General features: G+C 37.8%; 1 protein-coding gene across 1 annotated transcript; it reads right to left on the bottom strand.

Annotated features, from left to right (window-relative positions):
- Window positions 1–11,456: 11,456 nt before the first annotated feature.
- LOC128863607 (uncharacterized) lies at window positions 11,457–15,182 on the bottom strand. Its single transcript, XM_054102842.1, has one exon. The coding sequence runs from the start codon at window positions 15,180–15,182 to the stop codon at window positions 11,457–11,459; it is 3,726 nt and encodes a 1,241-aa protein (XP_053958817.1).
- Window positions 15,183–17,772: the final 2,590 nt, after the last annotated feature.

Genomic DNA, 17,772 nt, shown 5'->3' with positions numbered 1-17,772 from the left:
GCCAAGTGCCATTGTCAATGGCAACTGTTGTTGTAAGCAATCAATTTACGAGATCAACCTTGAAACTAGTACGCCTCAGCAAATTGCCTGGGTGCTACAAAGTACTCAGCAGAGTACAGCAAACAAACATACGTACGTACCTACTATTTATTATTTAACGTACAATAACCCTGGGCTACTGAAGGCAGACAGTTGCATAACAAAAACCACCAACAAAACAAGTAAAAAAACAAATCAATGAAAACAAGCAGTAAACAGAAAAATCACTTGACAAACAATTGAATGCCAACTTACTTTCACTCTCGATAAAACTTTTCACCAAATAACATAAAGGAGTACAGTAAAATAATCATAAAAATAAAATAGAATAGAATAATTTGTAAAAAAAAATAGCAAATGGCTCGAGTTTAAAGCAATGCAATGAGATGAATAAAAACTCGAGTAGGCAATTGGCAATTCAATGAGCCATGAGTTGCTAACTTTGGATGTACTCGTAAAATTTGAATGTACTCGTAAAAATGCAACCCTGACTACAATCCCCCACTGATCTATAGCAAAGTCATAAGCGCTTAAGCTACATAATAGCAACGATTAGGCGACTTCTCAAATTGACTTCACAAATTGATTGTATTTAGGCAACAGCGAGTAGGGCTGCTGTAATCGTGTGCATGTGTGTGTGTATGTGTAGAAGTGTCTGTAGGAGCGTGTGCTTGAGTGGCTGCACGTGTAAGTGGATGCAACTACCCTGCTGGGAAAAGGAAAAAAATGTGGGGAAATAATCTAGTTTAGGTGCTGGTATTTAATAGCAGAAGTCGGCCTAGTTCGTGATTGACTAGAATAGGACAACTAATAAAATGATCATGGCTCGTCTATGGATGCACCAATACATCGCAATGACTAGAGGATTAAACAAAAGTAGATACTGATGAATGCTCTCATTTGAAAATCCGGACATCCAAGTAGATTCAATAAAGACTAGGATCGAAGAGGAGTCGGCTGGTAAGGAAATCACCCTCTGTACAGCGGTTGACCTATGGAGGCTTTTGATAATGCTTCTTTCAGTTCTATTGAGGAAGCGATGGTTAGGAAGGAAATAAAGATAGACTGCTCATAACGTGCGTTCTAAACATGCTGAAGTATGGAACAATAATCTTTGAAACTGAGCCGAAAAGATTATGTGACTGGTCAACTAATGGATGCTCCCAATGAGGCGTTTTATCACCGCTCCTTTGGCTATTGGTTTTTGACGAACTTTTACGGCAAGTTTGACTCTACCACAGCCGATCACATGCAATTTGCCCTCGTCATTACGCAAGCTTGGTGTCAAGCAGGTAGAATGGTTGAAGTGCCGGGCTGACACTCCTCAAGAAGTGTGTCAATAGAAAGGACTTTCGATAAATCCGAACAAAACATGTATGGTACTATTCACCCAAAGAAGGAAGCTAGACTTAGCGACCTTAAAACTAGGGGACGCAAACTTAACTCTATCCGGTGCTTACGCCTCTTTGGTATGGTGGCCAAAAGTAAACCTAATTAAGACTCAGATGGCACTTACTAAGTTGTACACAAAAGCCTGTCTGAGCGTAGAGCGGGAGCAATGCGAACTTGCCCCACAACGTCTTTCGGAATGGACACTTGAATCATTCCACTCCAACTTGTAGTCAAACGGTCGGCAGCTAGAGCAGTCCTTAGGCTTACAAGTCTACTTATACTTCATCTTAAAGAAGGTAATCTTAGAGGGCATGTAAGTATTCTGGGTTCAATCTTGAACCCTCTGTGCTGAGAGTCCACGACAAGATGGAAAGGAAACCAGAATTCTCCAAGAAATTCAAAGTGGTCATTAGTGATCGCTCAGCATGGAGACATAATGAAATATCTTTAGAACAGGGCGCATTGGTGCGGTTTACTGATGGGTCCAAAATGGAAGACGGCAGTGCCGCGCTGGAATAGTCGGACCACATCTAAATAAAGCAATTACAATAGGTAAAACGGCTTACATTTTTCAGGCCGAGGTCCAAGCCTTAGAGCTATGTATCAGAGAATGTCTTCGTAGAGGCAAGCGTGCTGCCAATATTAACATTCTCTCTGATAATTAAGAAGCTCTAAAATCGTTAGATAGTTTCTCATTCCAAGCAAGGTTGGTCTGGAAACGTTTTAAAATTCTCAAAACTCTAGCAGCAAGAAACTTTGTTACTCCTATTTGAGGCGCACGAAGTGAATGAAATTGCGGACCATTCAGCGAAAAGGTGCAAACATTCCCTTCATTGCCTCTGAAGCTTTCAGAAGGTAAATAACAGCTTCAAAAATGCGTTTCTACCTGAGCCGAAACAACGAGACTTAATCGGGTACTGGAGGGCCCAAAACGGCATCCGGCAATCGAAAGGACTCATTGATCCAGAACGTATAAAGGTAGAGGCAATCCTTAACCTAAGCAGAAAGGGCATACAATTTTACACTGAACTACTAAACTCATTTACCACAGGTGTGGTACAGTTTTAAGTCGTCTCCGAACGGCAAATGGTTCTTATGAGGATCTTTTTCAAGGCAGAAATATACTCGGAGGTGTGCCATTGCCTGCCGAGGGGCGACCGCTATTAGAAAAAAACTGTTTCTATTATTTTGGTGTTTCACGAAGTTTCGAACCTAATGGTGATCACGGTCCAACCCATTCGGTTGTGGCTTCGGCAATATTGGCGCAGAGAAAAAATAATTCCAAAAAAATGGGTTCGTCAAGATGAGAACTCTGCAGAAGTTTATTTATGATGAATGAAATCCTGGTACCAAATACAGAGTGTAAAGTACAATACTAATTTTTTTTTACTGTTTTCAGCAATAAAGAGTCTGTTCCAACATTCTACCAAAAAAGATCTTAAAAACTTGTTTAGCGCCGAAATAATTTGAAATGAAGTCTAACATAGACGGGACCTGAGGAAATAAGAGCTTCCATATTGGCCTCGTACTTCAATCATATTTGACACTTGTGAACTACCTGTAGGCATACAAAGGTAAAAAATTTATACAAAAAGTAAATTGGATGATTAATTTTGCGCCATCTTGTAAATACAAATATGCGTTTTAGTTAATATAAAAGCGCTTCAATTGTGCCCTGTTGAAGACCGAAGAAGAGGACGTCCAAGAAAAATATGACTCGAAGATGTGGAATGAGACCTTAAAAAGCTGCACGTGAGGCGTTGTAAGGAAGTGGCCTTGGATTGGGATAGATGGTGGCTGTGAATGAATCAATCGTTCAGCAAGAACTGTGATGCTTAGAAGAAGGAAAATAATTAGTTTTTTTTTCAGAATCTAACATAAGTTTTAAAAGTGCCGATGAATCAGAATTGCAATTAAGAAAAGCACTTCAGTTGGAAAAAATATTGTTCTTCCAAAAACGGGTAATCGCAGAGAAGTCATCGCATCTGCTGGACGCATAAAATGTGAATCGTAAATTGAACCAGCATTATTTATATTTATGTTCGTAAGTGGAATAAGTCAACTTAGCCGAGTGGGTTAGTGCGTGGCTGCATTTGGTAATGTACAGACACTACTCCCCGTGCATGAACAGCAAATACTAGAAAAATGTTTTTTCTGAGAGCGATTACCCCTCGGCAGACACTGACAAACCTCCGAGTATATTTTAGCCATGAAAAAGCTCTTCATAAAAAATCATCTGCCATTCGGAGTCGGCTTGAAACGGCAGGTCCCTCCATTTGTGGAAAAATATCAAGTCGCAGACCACAAATAGGATGAGGAGCTCGACCAAACACCCTAAAAGGGTATAAGCACCAATTATGTAGGTATATAAAGTGCATAGGTACCTTAAATTTTATTTCTTTACTAGTTTCTTAGGCTTTACTTAAAGTTTAAGGTAAAAGCAATTTTTGAATTTTTCACCAATTACTGTAACTGAAAGAAATTTCTTTTTTAGTTGTTAGAAAGAACAAATTCTGTATACACTTTTAAACTGAAATATAATAGTTTTAAACGTTCAAGTGGAATGGACTTTTTTACCACGCTTTTATTAGCTCGGGTTGTATGTACATATGTATGTATGAATGAATGTAACGGAATCTTTGAGCTTAATTTTCACTGGCTTCTAAAAATCTGATCGACTTGGAATTTGGCACACCTATCAAAGACCGATGACAATGCAATAATTTGATAAAAGTTTTCCATTATCCTTATTAGGATTGCCAGGATTAATACTTTCTTTTAAAGTTAGAAAGACAGAGCTAACGCGCGGTCGCGCATGCCTGCACTTTCCGAGTTACTCTTACTGATTTTGGGAGTCTACGACTTACTCTTTCGAATTCGAACTTGCTCGGGCAGGAGGCACTGCTGTACGAATAGAAGGCTAAAACGTTTTCAGGGTAGTTGCATTCTCACTTTGTATAGTCTTTACACATGCGTAGATACTACAGGTCTCATACACGCAAATTTACTCTATTCAATTTTCGTATAAGAGGAAATAATTTTCATATAAGGTGTAATTTTTTTAATTACAATAAAATAATCAAAACATAAATATTGAAATTATTTTACGGAACAATATTTTGGCAAGTAAAGAAGGAATTTATCATGACCATAATTTCATTTATAAAATTTTATCGATTAAAGTACAATTCACAACAAAAATGAACTAAAAAAACCAAACTGGAACTTTACATCTCGTTTTGATTGTGTCAATATAATCCACGGTCTCCTTTTTCTGTGCTGAGAGTATCTATTCTGTGTCAAGGCCAATGCTGGCCTATCTTTGGCCATATAGTCGGTAAAGAAGGAATTAAATATAACACAATTAAATCGGACTATAAATCACTGACTAAATGAAAACAATAATTTCATTCAGAAAAACAAGGCTCGACCTTCAATCAATGATCTATATGGGGAAAAAGTATGTAACATATTGATTATGTCAGTATATTTTGTTGTTACCTCTCCGCTTCTGGAGTGGGGTAGCCGTTTCTCAGGCTCCCTCCACGAAATAAGTTCTTCATCCCGATTACTTCTTTATCACGGCCGATAACTGCATAGCTTTAGATTCACAGTCGATAAGAAAGGAATTAAATATAACACGAATATATCGAATCATTAATTACTGACTGCAATCATATCAATAATTTTCATTCATAAAAACGAACCTCGACCTTCAATTAACTATTTAATGGAAAAAAGTCTGCTGAATGTTAATTATGTTAGTATATTCTGTTTTACCTCTGTATTTCGGGAGTGGGTAATTTGCGCGCCCGTTGCCTTCCTTGGAAGGGGTAACCGTTTCTCAGGTTCCTTCTCCGAGAACGAAGTTCTTTCTTCCGAAGGTCGATAACTGCATAGCTTTGGATTTTCAATCGATAAAAAAGAATTTTAGGATTCCAAAATAGCAATCGGAACCCGGCATACACAGATTTTTCACGTAAACTCATAAAAAATCAATGACTTAACATAACTAAACTTAAAATTTCTACATTAAGTAAAGTGTTAGGTAGTTAATAAAAAATAGTTAACAAAAAAACTAAAAAACACGCTTTTATTGCTAATCGAACTAAAAAGTAGAAAATAAATTTTAATGACAAAGAAACCTATAATGAAGTAATAGCAAATCGAACGATAAATAAAATAAAATTTATTTTATACTTTTTAGTTCGATTAGCAATAAAAGCGTGTTTTTTTAGTTTTTTTTTAACTATTTTTTTTAATATTTTATTTGAGATAGCACACAAGCTGATTGAGCTGAAAAGTGATTTGACATTATTCTATAAGTAGCTCCGAATTTGTATATTTCCTGCAGGGTATGCGCAACCGTATAAGGACACTCAAGCCTATTTTTCGGAGGTATTAGACACAAGCCGCAAAATGGATGCACGTGAAACGCATTAATCTTGAAGAGAAAGGATTCGCGTAGAGGTCACAGTAGTCCTGTAAAGCAATTGAACATATAAATATATACATATAAGCTTACTTAGCAGATATTTTTGTATAGGGTGGGCCATCTGACATATGGAAGTTAAATCGGTTATAAATAAAAGGCGCGTGAATTTTTAAGTTTTTGTTTTGGTTTTGAAAAGAGTAAACCCTGCGCCGTAGCCGAATGGGTTGGTGCGCGACTACTATTCGGAATTCACAGAGAGAACGGAGGTTCCAATCTCGGTAAAACACCAAAATTAAGGAAAACATTTTTCTAATAGCGGTCGCCCCTCGGCAGGCAATGGCAAACCTCCGAGCGTATTTCTGCCATGAAAAAGCTCCTCATAAAAATATCTGCCATTCGGAGTCGCTTCAAACTGTAGGTCCCTCCATTTGTTCGCGCTAATCTCACCAATGGCTTTATTTTTCGATATTATGTTTCAGCTATTTCACATCGATGTTTGGCGTAAAGTTTAACCCTAAAGACGCTCTGTGAAAATATATTCTAGTGAAGTCCAAAGGCAATTTCTTTGTATCACCATTTCAGCTGATTATCCCAATTTCGCAAATTCTCGAGCATTATTTTCAAGTTATACTCCCCCATTGTGTAAATGTCTAACTTTAAACTAAATTTCGGACACATCACAAATATTATTTTAGCTATCAAGGTGTAAAAAATCGATAGCTCAAATTCCAACCATTAAAGGGACCACCCTGTATGTATGTGTGCAACCACATTTTGACGTCGTCTATAAATGCGCACCAATATCAACCATGAAATCCATGACTGATGTTCGTCATTTTATTACTGTCACAATTGTAATAATGACAGTCAAACCCAACCACAACACAGCAGCGCGCACACACACAAGCTCATATATGAGGGTATCAAAATATTCTTCATTTATATCAAGATTTATGACGAATGCGTTAAGTTTACAACAATAGCAAACATAAATTGCCTTCTTTGCAACAACAATTCATCTATTAGACCTGGAAGTTATGTACTTCTTTGTGTTTATTTGGTAGTCAGCGCGAGTCCCTTGTGTCTACACGCATTTTCTAAATGCTAAGCAGGCTCCTTTCGCCTAATAATAACATTTCAAGGATTTAAAAGTCATAATTGTAATATATTGCGGCATATTTATAAAAATATTTTGTCAGCCGTTAAGCAAATGTGTCCCTTCGGTGAAGTTGGTGAGGTCGTAAAGAAATTAGAAATTGAAGCATATGGAGTCTTACGATAAACGAAAATGCTTTTAAATAAGACAAATTTATTGCGAAAAGTGGCATTACGTGGGAGTTTTAGTAAATTGTCTTGGATCTTTTAAACACTTAAGTGCCACTAGTAAAACACTTATACATATATATACACATCAAACAGTACTTAAAAAAAATAATGAATAAATACTGGATTAATTTATTTTAAGCGGACAGATACCTGTAAAATTACGAAAAAAATGTTCTTTTTTTCATAAAATGTTAATAGGTATAATCCTTTAAGACTATGTCAACAAATTTTTAGAATGTAAATTTTTTCTTATATTATAGGTCGTCAACAGTGACGACGCTATTCTTCGCGTTCGAGCGCTGGGAGAGTTTGAATTTTCATGTACTCAAACTTTAGACGCGTTTTTCTCAAAACCATATTTTTCGAATTGGCGTATGCGATAATCCGAAAAGCTATTGACAGATCTCCCTGAAAATTTTGCACACATTTTTTTATGATCTTAGTTTTTATGTGTTTCAAGTTTTTGCAAATTTTTTTAAAAATAATTTTTTCGAAACAAAAATAGTAAGAAAATTCGCCCCATTTTTTTTTTTTTTTTTTGAAGCATTTTATTTATTTTATTTTTTCCATTTTTTTCTAGTTCATATAGAAATTATGACATTAATAAACAAAACAATTTTTAGTTTTTTGCATTCAGGTCACTGACGCCGATGCTACAAAGCCCGCCGATTGAGAAGCCCCGCTGCGACCATACTGAAAGAATTGAATGTACATCTGCCATTTTAACTGATTAAAATAAAAAAAAAATTTTATTACTTTAATGTACGTATAAGCTGCCAATTTTGAAAAAAATATATTGACTTCTTTATTTTAAATAATTTTAATGAAAATCAGGGAAAATATGGCCGTTTACAGGTATCTGTCCCCTTAAGGAATGTCACTACTCAGATTAAAAAACATGTTAAATTTGTTTGGTAGTTTTAACAATTTTTAGTGTTTGAAGATTTAAAACAGCAGCCTCAAAACTTGCAAAAAAAAATTAAAAATTATTTTTCTTTTTGAAATTTAGAATATCAAATAAGAAAAGGGAATTATTAAAGGTAAAATAAAATTAAAAATTGATAATTTAAAAATTTGTAATATTAAATGTTTAAAAAATATACTCAAAAATAAAACGAAACATTAATAATTCCATTCCGTCCAAATTCTAAAATATTAATAAACAAAACGTAATTACTTAAATTAAAGAAACAAACATTATATTATAGTTTAAAAAAATTTTAAGATCATTTTTTCCATAATTCTCAAAATATTAAATATTCAAAAAATAGGCTTAAAAATAAAACGAAAAATAAAAAAAAAAAATTCCAAAATTTAATATTGTATATTAAATAAAATAAGTAACTACTAAAAAAATTAAAAAAAAAAAATTTCAAAAACTTAATATATTAAATAAAAAAAGTAATTACTAAAAATTTAAAAAAAAAAATTATAATATTATAATTTAAAAAAAATTGTACCATAATATAATTTTTTCCATAATTTTGAAAATATTAAATATTTAAAAAATGGCTTTTAAAACGAAAAATTAAAATTTGTTTTTCTAAAATTTAATATATTAAGTACAAAAAGTAATTACTAAAAAAAATTATAATATTATATATTAGTTTAAAAAAAATGTAATATAATTTTTTCCATAGTTTTGAAAACATTAAATATTTAAAAAATAGACTTAAAAATAAAACGAAAAATTAAAAAAATTTGTTCCAAAATTTTAATAAATAAATAAATAATAATTAAATAAACAAAAGTAATTACTAAAAAAATTTAAAAAAAATTATAATATTATAGTTTAAAAAATTTTTTTCATAATTTTGATAATATTAAATATTTACAAAATAGGCTTAAAAATAAAACGCAAAATTAAAAATTTTTTTTCCAAAATTTAATATATTAAATAAAAAAAGTTATTACTAAAAAATTAAAAAAAAATTATAATATATATTACAATAATTTAAAAAAATTTTAATACAATTATATCCATAATTTTGAAAACATTAAATACAGAAAAATAGGCTCAAGAATTGAAAATTAATAATTAAAATTATTTACAAATTAAAAATTATTTTTCTTTCAAAGGCAAAAGTTTCGAAAAATTAAGCCATCTATTTTTTAAATATTTATTTTTAGTCTTTATTTAAAATACTTACATTTTTTTTGCATTCAAGCGCTTTCAAACATTTATTTATTACTCATATAAATTGTTTACTTTTAAAATTAAAAAAAAAGCTCAACAAATAAAAAAAATATTTTTCTTCCAAATAAATTTAAACATTAAAAAACTTCAAATAATATTGGGTATGGAAATAAGTTTCCGTCTTTTCTTAGCCAAAGTTACAAGTTATTTAAACAATTAAATAAAACATGAAATTATCTGAAATATGTGTCATTGAAACCTACAACTTTGCTCCATCTTTCAGGCAACATACGGATTCCTCTGACGAAAAATTCGAGTTCTTTTGACTTGATCCATTTATTGAGCCAATTTGCGATGCTCTCGTAAGAAGTGAACCGCTATTCAATAAGGGCTGACTACATAGATCGGAACAGATGGTAGTCCGAAGATGCAATGTCTGAGGAATACGGCGGGTGGGGCAAGATTTCCCAATTCAGTTGCTCTGAATATTCTGGACCGATTTAACAATGTGTGACCTGGCGTTGTCATGCAGCAAAATCCATTTGTCATGTCTACCATCCCATTCCGCGTTTCTTTGAAAGACCAGAGCTCGATTCAAACGCATTAGATGCAGTCAGCAATGATCGCCAGTTATGGTTTCAGATGATTTGAGGAGTTCGTATTAGATGACACCATTCTGATCCCACCAGATGCACAACATAACTTTTGACGCATGAATATTTTTTTTTCGCTGTCGATGGACCTGATTCACCTGGCAGGCTGTAACATTTTCGACGCCTAGGGTTATCATAATAGATTCATTTTTCACCGCCTCGTCGCCAGTGACGATGCGATGCAGAAAACCTTTTCTTTTCTGCCGTTCAAGAAGCATCTCACACGACACCAAACATCTCTAGATATCGCTTTCTTTCAATTGATTTGGCACCCAGCTACCTGCTGTCTGGACCATTCCCATCGCGTGCAAACGTTTACCGACTATTGATTTGACAACATCCAACTCTTTAGATATAGTCCTTGATGGCTCGACATGCACCTTCATCTAATAATTGTTGTAGTTAAGTGTCTACGAATTCTTTCGGTGCCCCTTCGTTCGTTCGATCGTTATCACCCACGCCGAAATTGCCACTTTGAAAGCATGGAAACCCCCTTTTACAAATTGTATTTGATGGAGCGCGATTACCGTAAATATGGATCAATATGCGACACGTTTCAGCTGCACTTTTCTTTAAAAGGTAATAATGAAGCTTGACTTTACGTAAATGCTGTTTTTTCCGGACGAACGTAGACATTTTTGATGTTAGATAAAGAAAGATCTTTACGCTTCAAACGAATGTCAACTACTGTGATCGAGACCTCACATATACACCTTCAAATCACCAGTGTGTTACTAGAGCGAACACAAAAATAGTATCAGCAGCGATACATCTTTTACAAGGGCGCAAACTTGTTGCCATTCCCAATAATAAAAAATTACAATTTTCTTAATTCAAACAACTTGAAACACTTAGTTATTTATTACTTGTATAATTTGTTTTTATTTTAAAACCTGTAGATATTAAAAACGTAAAAAAAGCTCAAAAAATGAGAAATTATTTTTCTTTAAAAATGTATATTTTAAAAACAAAAAACAAATGTCTGCACCTCACAAAGTTAACGTGAGTTCAGATCAATTCGATTTCTCTCTGGTTTGCAACAAAAAGCACTTAAATTTGGAAATATTCCTACAATTAGGCCACGTTCCATAATACAATTGTTGTCCCGTCACTTGGCGGCCCGCAAATAAAACAATACTTAAGTCCTGGTAGTTCTAGGCTGAAATCTTTATTTTTACAATTATTTCAAGTTTAATTATAAAAATGTACAATATAAAAACTTACATTTTGTTCGCTTGCGGCGCCTGTGCTCGAACAATGTAGAAATCGAAAGAATGAATTTGACATTTGTATGAGGGAATGAGGAAATGACAAACAGATGAGTGCGATGGGTTGCCATCGCACTTTTCGCAACAAGCGCGAATGTAAAAGATTATAAATTAATCGATAATCGCAAATAATATTAAATGAATGAATTTCGCAACATACCCCCTCTCGTAAATTTCCTACGAATTCTAGTATGAAATTTACCAATTTAATTGTGACTAGTAACATCGAGTTTTGCTAATTTAATTACGGGTCGGGTGCACAGACCGTTTGCTAGTTTCACCACAGCGCTACGAGCCTCTCCGTCCTTTCCACGGTGGAGATCTATAACTATTCCTTTCGGCCATGAGTTCCTTTTCGCATTGTTGTCAACGATGACCACGACGTCGTTTATTTCGATAGGTCGAATCGGTGGGTGGAACCACTTAGAGCGTCTAGTGAGGCACGGAAGATATTCTTGGATCCAACGCTTCCAGAATTGGTTAGCTAGCTGGTTTGAAATTCGAAAGCATCGACGGAGAGCTGGCCCACTGTCGTCATCACAACCTGATTCGCGCATTCCGCTTGAGTTTCCTAACAAAAGGTGATTGGGCGTAAGTGCGTCGTCGTCTGGAGTCTCCAAGGGCACATATGTCAGAGGTCTTGAATTAAGAATATTTTCAATGTCCGCTAAAGTGGCCCTTAGAACTTCTTCACGTAGTATTGCTTCGTGCGTAATATCCATTAAAATTGATTTTGTTGACTGTATCATTCGCTCCCATGCCCCACCCATGTGAGGAGCCGAGGGCGGAATGAAGGACCACTCGATTTGGGGATGTCTTCTCTCTAGGTCATCGGATGAAACCTTTTCTATCTCGCTGATAAGTGCTCGGCTGGCACCACGAAAATTTGTGCCGTTGTCTGACACAATGCGCTTCGGGACTCCTCTGCGGCACACGAACAACTTCAACATTAGCAGGAATGTCTCCGTCGACAACGACGCCGCGATCTCGATGTGAACGGCACGACTCGTCAGGCACGTAAATAACACGCCCCAACGTTTTTCACGCCGCCGGCCAACAGCTACGTCGATAGGGCCAAAATAGTCCACTCCTGTAAACGTGAATGGCCTTGTAAATGGTGACAGTCGTTCTACAGGTAGACTTCCCATTTGAGGTGGTTGCGGCTTAGCTTTACGATTGCGACACATTTGGCATCTTTTGGCGCACTCTTTTACCATCGATCGCAAAGCACCGACGCAGTATCGCTGGCGCATCTCATTGACAATAATCTCATTATGATGGTGGTGAAATTTTCTATGGTAGAAATCAATTATCAAACGCGTTACTGTATGATTTTTCGGCAGTATTACAGGTCGCTTCACATCGACTGCTACTCCTTCTAAGGAGTCGATTCGACCTTTCACGCGAAGAATCCCAACCTCGTCCAGATACGGCGACCATTTATATTTAGCAGACTGCCGTTGAATATTTTGACCGTGTTGTAGGCTTTTGACTTCTTCGCTAAACGCATTTTCTTGGCTTACGGCAATAAGAATTTGCTCTGCTGCTTCAATATCGCGCAATTCGAAAAGTTTTAGTAGCGAACGTGGCGTAAACTTCAAGATCCGGCGCAGGAAACGCAGAACAATTTGTTGTGTGGAAAGCAGTCTCTCCCATGTGCTAAACCTTCGTACGTCTGGAGAAATTACTGACAGGGTAGGGGACAATGGTGTACTTGTACTTATGTGATGCAGCTCTGCTGTAGTGCCTACTAGCTCCCCTACAGGCCAACTAGATTCGGGCTGGGCTAAGAACTTTGGCCCTCGAAACCAGCGTGCATTGTCGTCAAAATGGCGAACGTCGGACCATTTTGTGCCCTCATCAGCGATGTTTTCAGAAGATGGCAACCACCTCCACTCTTTAGCGCTGGAACCCTCAAGAATTTCGCCGACACGTAACGCAACAAATTGATGGAACTTTCTTGCATCTGAACGCACCCAGCATATCACGTTTTTCGAATCTGTCCAAAAAATTCTACGGCTTACCTGAACAGAAAGTTGCTTGCCTATAAAAATTGCCAACCGCAGACCCAGAACTGCTGCCATTAACTCCAACCTCGGTATTGAAATGGGCTTCAATGGTGTGACCCTTGTCTTCGAAGCCAGCAATGAACAGTTCACCGCGTTACCAACTTCAGCACGCAAATACGCCACAGCAGCATAAGCGTTGATACTTGCATCCACGAAAATGTGCAACTGGTTACTCTGGCTACAGCTGGAAAGTAAGTAGCACCGAGGAATTTTGACGTTGTTTATCGAAGAAATTCTTTTCAACCAGTTCCACCAGTTACTGCGATCATCCTCTCTGATAGGCTCGTCCCAATTAACACCTGAACGCCAAATGTCCTGTAGAATGATTTTTGCTTGTATGATGACATACCCGAGTAGTCCAAGGGGATCGAATATTTTCATGATTGTACGCAAAACTTGTCGCTTCGATGGAAATGTGTGCTCATCAAAAACTTCTTTAGGAAACTTTTCCACAAAGGTAAGCTCATCCGACGCTGGTAACCACCACATTCCAAGCACCTTTTCGATAGTAGCTTCAGGCTCCTCAAAACATCTGGATAGCAGCGTGCTGTTAGCAGAGAGCGCAGTCAAAGTTTTCTTGGAATTGGATACCCAGTTTCGCATCTCGAAACCTCCTTCGTTATGGATCCAGCGAACAACAGTAGCCAAACGCGATAACTCTTCCTCATTGTCTGCACTCTGAAGCCAATCATCGACGAAAGTGTTATTTATAATGGCTTGTACAGCTTCGGGATAATTTTCGGAAAAACGTTGTGCATTTTGGTTTTTTACGTAGTTCGCTAGCGAAGGAGAACACGAAGCGCCGAAAGTCAACACACACATGGCATATACATCTGGCTGCCGATTAGACTCACCGTCGCGCCATAAAAACTTCTGCGCCACTTGGTCCTCTTTGGTTACCTTAATTTGGTGAAACATCTCGCGTAAATCTCCGCATATTGCAAAGGGCCTTTCGCGGAATCGAAGAAGAATACCCATCATCGAGTTTAGCTGATCAGGTCCTTTTAACAGCATGTTGTTAAGTGCAGTATTTCCAGCTTTGGCTGCAGCGTCCCATACCAATCTAGTTTTGTTTTTGTTAACGTTGATCACCGTGAATATGGGAAGGTACCACGATCTGCCACCTATCGATGTTTCAAGTGACTCCAATTTGCGTATGTAACCCTTTTTCTTGTAATCGTCAATTTTGTCGACGATAAAACGGTGGAGTTCAGGATCCCGCTTCATCTTGGCTTCCAAGCACATTAGTCGACAGCGCGCCATAGGAAGTGAATCGGGTAAATCGACGACGTCTTGTTTCCATAGCAATCTTGTTTCCCATCTCTTCTCTGTTGGCAAAAACTTGGTGAATTTTTCCATCAATTGTAAAGCACGTTCATCATCCTTTGACCGAAGCGGTTTAGCTGGCGCATAGACACCGATAGCGTCGATAGCAAAATATGCCTTCATCTGTTCGTCCATTCGGTCCCTGCCCGTAGGATCACAGCTGCAGATGTGAAGCACGCGAGGCATCACTGCGTGTTCAGATGTGTCTCGACCATAAACGGTCCATCCCAGCCGGCATCTAGCAGCAATCAGGTTGGAGGTGCTACTCTCCTTAACTTCAATTGGCACACAGACTTTCGCGTTGTCGACTCCAATAAGAATTCGAGCCCTAGCACCGTTATATGGTAGTATAGGTAGACCTTTGAGATGGGCATGCTTCTCCATGGTATCGCGGTCCAATGTTTGAACAGGCAGGCCTAAACGAGCAATAGTGCGTACACCTCTTAACAAGTAGTTTGGAGAGCCCAACTGTGTCGATGCGATCTCAAAACTTACAAACTTGGAGTTATTTTCGCTTTGAGTAATTTCGTAGTCCATCGCAGACACAACGCCTCGGACGGCCCGTCCAATTCAAGGTAATCTGCAAGCTCGTTTTCAATTAAGTACAAGACGCGCCTTCGTCGATGAGTGCATATGTGTCAACAGATTTGGATGCGTTACGAACAGTAACGGCGACGTACCTGAATAGCGAGTTCTGCTTCTCCTTTGGTGAGCCTGAATGACGTTCGTGGTATAGCGCTGTTTGCTCATGACCGACGTTGCTCTTAACGGAAACAGGTGTATGCAGAAGAGCGTTGTGTGCCATCTGGCAGCCGTCAACCCCACACCTATTCTTCAGATTGCATCGGCGAACATAGTGAGAATTGAAACAGCGTAAGCAAAGTTTTTTCTCTCGTACAAACAGCCATCGATCACTTCGCGAGAGCGCAGTAAATTCTGCACAGTCTGACAGCTTATGGTTGGCACCACACTTTGGGCATATAGTCACCTTCGCGTTTACCTCTACATTTTTTCCGATAACTTCATGAACTAAAATTCTCGCCTTATGGGAATTGCGGCCTTTCTTCACTTCAATATTTTCAAAGGCAGCTGTGGTTGTGGATGGCTCACATCTTGTTACTTGACTCGCGCATGCAGCAAGTCCAAAAAGCCAATCGTCAAACACAGCAATGTCGACGCGACTGAGTGACATACGATAGCCGCCCCAATTGAGCCTTAGATCGCTTGGCAATTTGGCTATCAAGTCATTAAGCAACACAGGATCGTTTAAATAATCGGCCAGGCCTACCGCCTGGATGGTAGCGCGATAGTTTTGCACTGCAAGTGAAAATGCTATGAGCGTTTCCAATTTATCGGCCCTAACTGCTGGCTCTTGTCTCAATTTCATCTGCATTGTTTGATGAATAATGTCAGGCCTACCATAAAGCATTCTCAATGTGTTGATTGCCAGACCTACTGTTGCTGGCATCATTAACCTACCACGCACCGCTTCGAGAGCTGGTCCCTTTAAACACTTTTGTAGTCTGATCAGGTTTTCTTGATCAGTGAAGCCACATCGCTCGGTAGACTGCTCGTAATTCGTGATGAATAGGGGCCAGTCCTCAGGCCTGCCGGAAAAGGTCGGTAAATCCTTGGTTATCACTTGCCTGCTGGAAATCTGCGTTGGTGTTAAATTGACGTCGGATGTGCTATATTGGCTGAAAACATTATAAGAGGGGTCACGCGTTTGGTTACACGATGACATAATGTTCGGCTGCATGAAAACAGAAGTATTCGGTGGTGGTGCCACGCGGCTATGCATATTCGTCTGTGAACAAAATGGCCGAAATGTATTGCCGAACGTTGGATAGGTTAGCGCGCTACAAGGCATAGCAGCCGAAGTGAGGTTAGGTATGGCACCATTAGCAATGCCGGGCCCCCACGTGCTTGTAAATGCATTGATTGCCGCGGTTTGAAACAGCGGTGCACTGGTGCTATATACCATGTAGTGCGGTTGAGTTCCATGAACTGATGTTATCATGGATGCGTTGTTCACGCCCGGTACTGTAAATGTCGAAGGGTAAGTAGTGGGCGTTGATGCATGACAATAAGGTGCACTACCAGCTGTGAATGTCGATCCAATTCTAGTTGCTGTGTCGTTGCTAGGCTTGTCAGCCTCACCAATGGTCGCCGCCGGTGGTATTTCACTGCCTTCCATAAGTACGCTAATATGTTCGGAGTCTTCCATTTCCGAACTTCGATGGCCAAGGGAACTTCAGAATCCAAAGAAAAATATTTGTTTCCGAAACAAAATATTTCAGAATGTTGTCCCGTCACTTGGCGGCCCGCAAATAAAACAATACTTAAGTCCTGGTAGTTCTAGGCTGAAATCTTTATTTTTACAATTATTTCAAGTTTAATTATAAAAATGTACAATATAAAAACTTACATTTTGTTCGCTTGCGGCGCCTGTGCTCGAACAATGTAGAAATCGAAAGAATGAATTTGACATTTGTATGAGGGAATGAGGAAATGACAAACAGATGAGTGCGATGGGTTGCCATCGCACTTTTCGCAACAAGCGCGAATGTAAAAGATTATAAATTAATCGATAATCGCAAATAATATTAAATGAATGAATTTCGCAACAACAATAATATTTATTTTTACTTATCCATCTCAAAGCTTAAGCCGCTCGTATAAGTCTATATGAAGACGTTTCCACGACTGTCGGTTCTACGTTACCGAAACGATCCGGATTGTATATCCGGCCAAGGACTGTCACTCCAGCAGCATTCCCCCGTATGTAAAAATTGGGAATATTTATGCTGCTCCAAAAACAACAACAACAACAGTCTATATGAAGAGTAATAAGTATAATGCATTTTTAACTAGATCCTCCCTATAGCCTTCGGCAGAGATTTTAAACTGTTTTTGGGTAGTCAAGAAGGTATTTTTATGTGGATATGTATTTGTGTATATGTAAAAAAGCCCGGCTGCTCTTTGGCTTTGCGGCACACAAATTTTATCGCAGCTTATGGTTAAGTGAAATTTTATCTCAAACTTAAATAACCCGTCTCTTTCATTGCAAACTCTATATTTACTTATGCTATCACGCATTTCTGCCGAGTGCACACGCACAAAAGTA

The sequence above is a fragment of the Anastrepha ludens genome, chromosome 5 (assembly GCF_028408465.1).
Source record: "Anastrepha ludens isolate Willacy chromosome 5, idAnaLude1.1, whole genome shotgun sequence".
Taxonomy (NCBI): domain Eukaryota; kingdom Metazoa; phylum Arthropoda; class Insecta; order Diptera; family Tephritidae; genus Anastrepha; species Anastrepha ludens.
The sequence above is the reverse complement of the archived record's forward strand: the minus strand, read 5'-3'. Positions and strand labels throughout refer to the sequence as shown.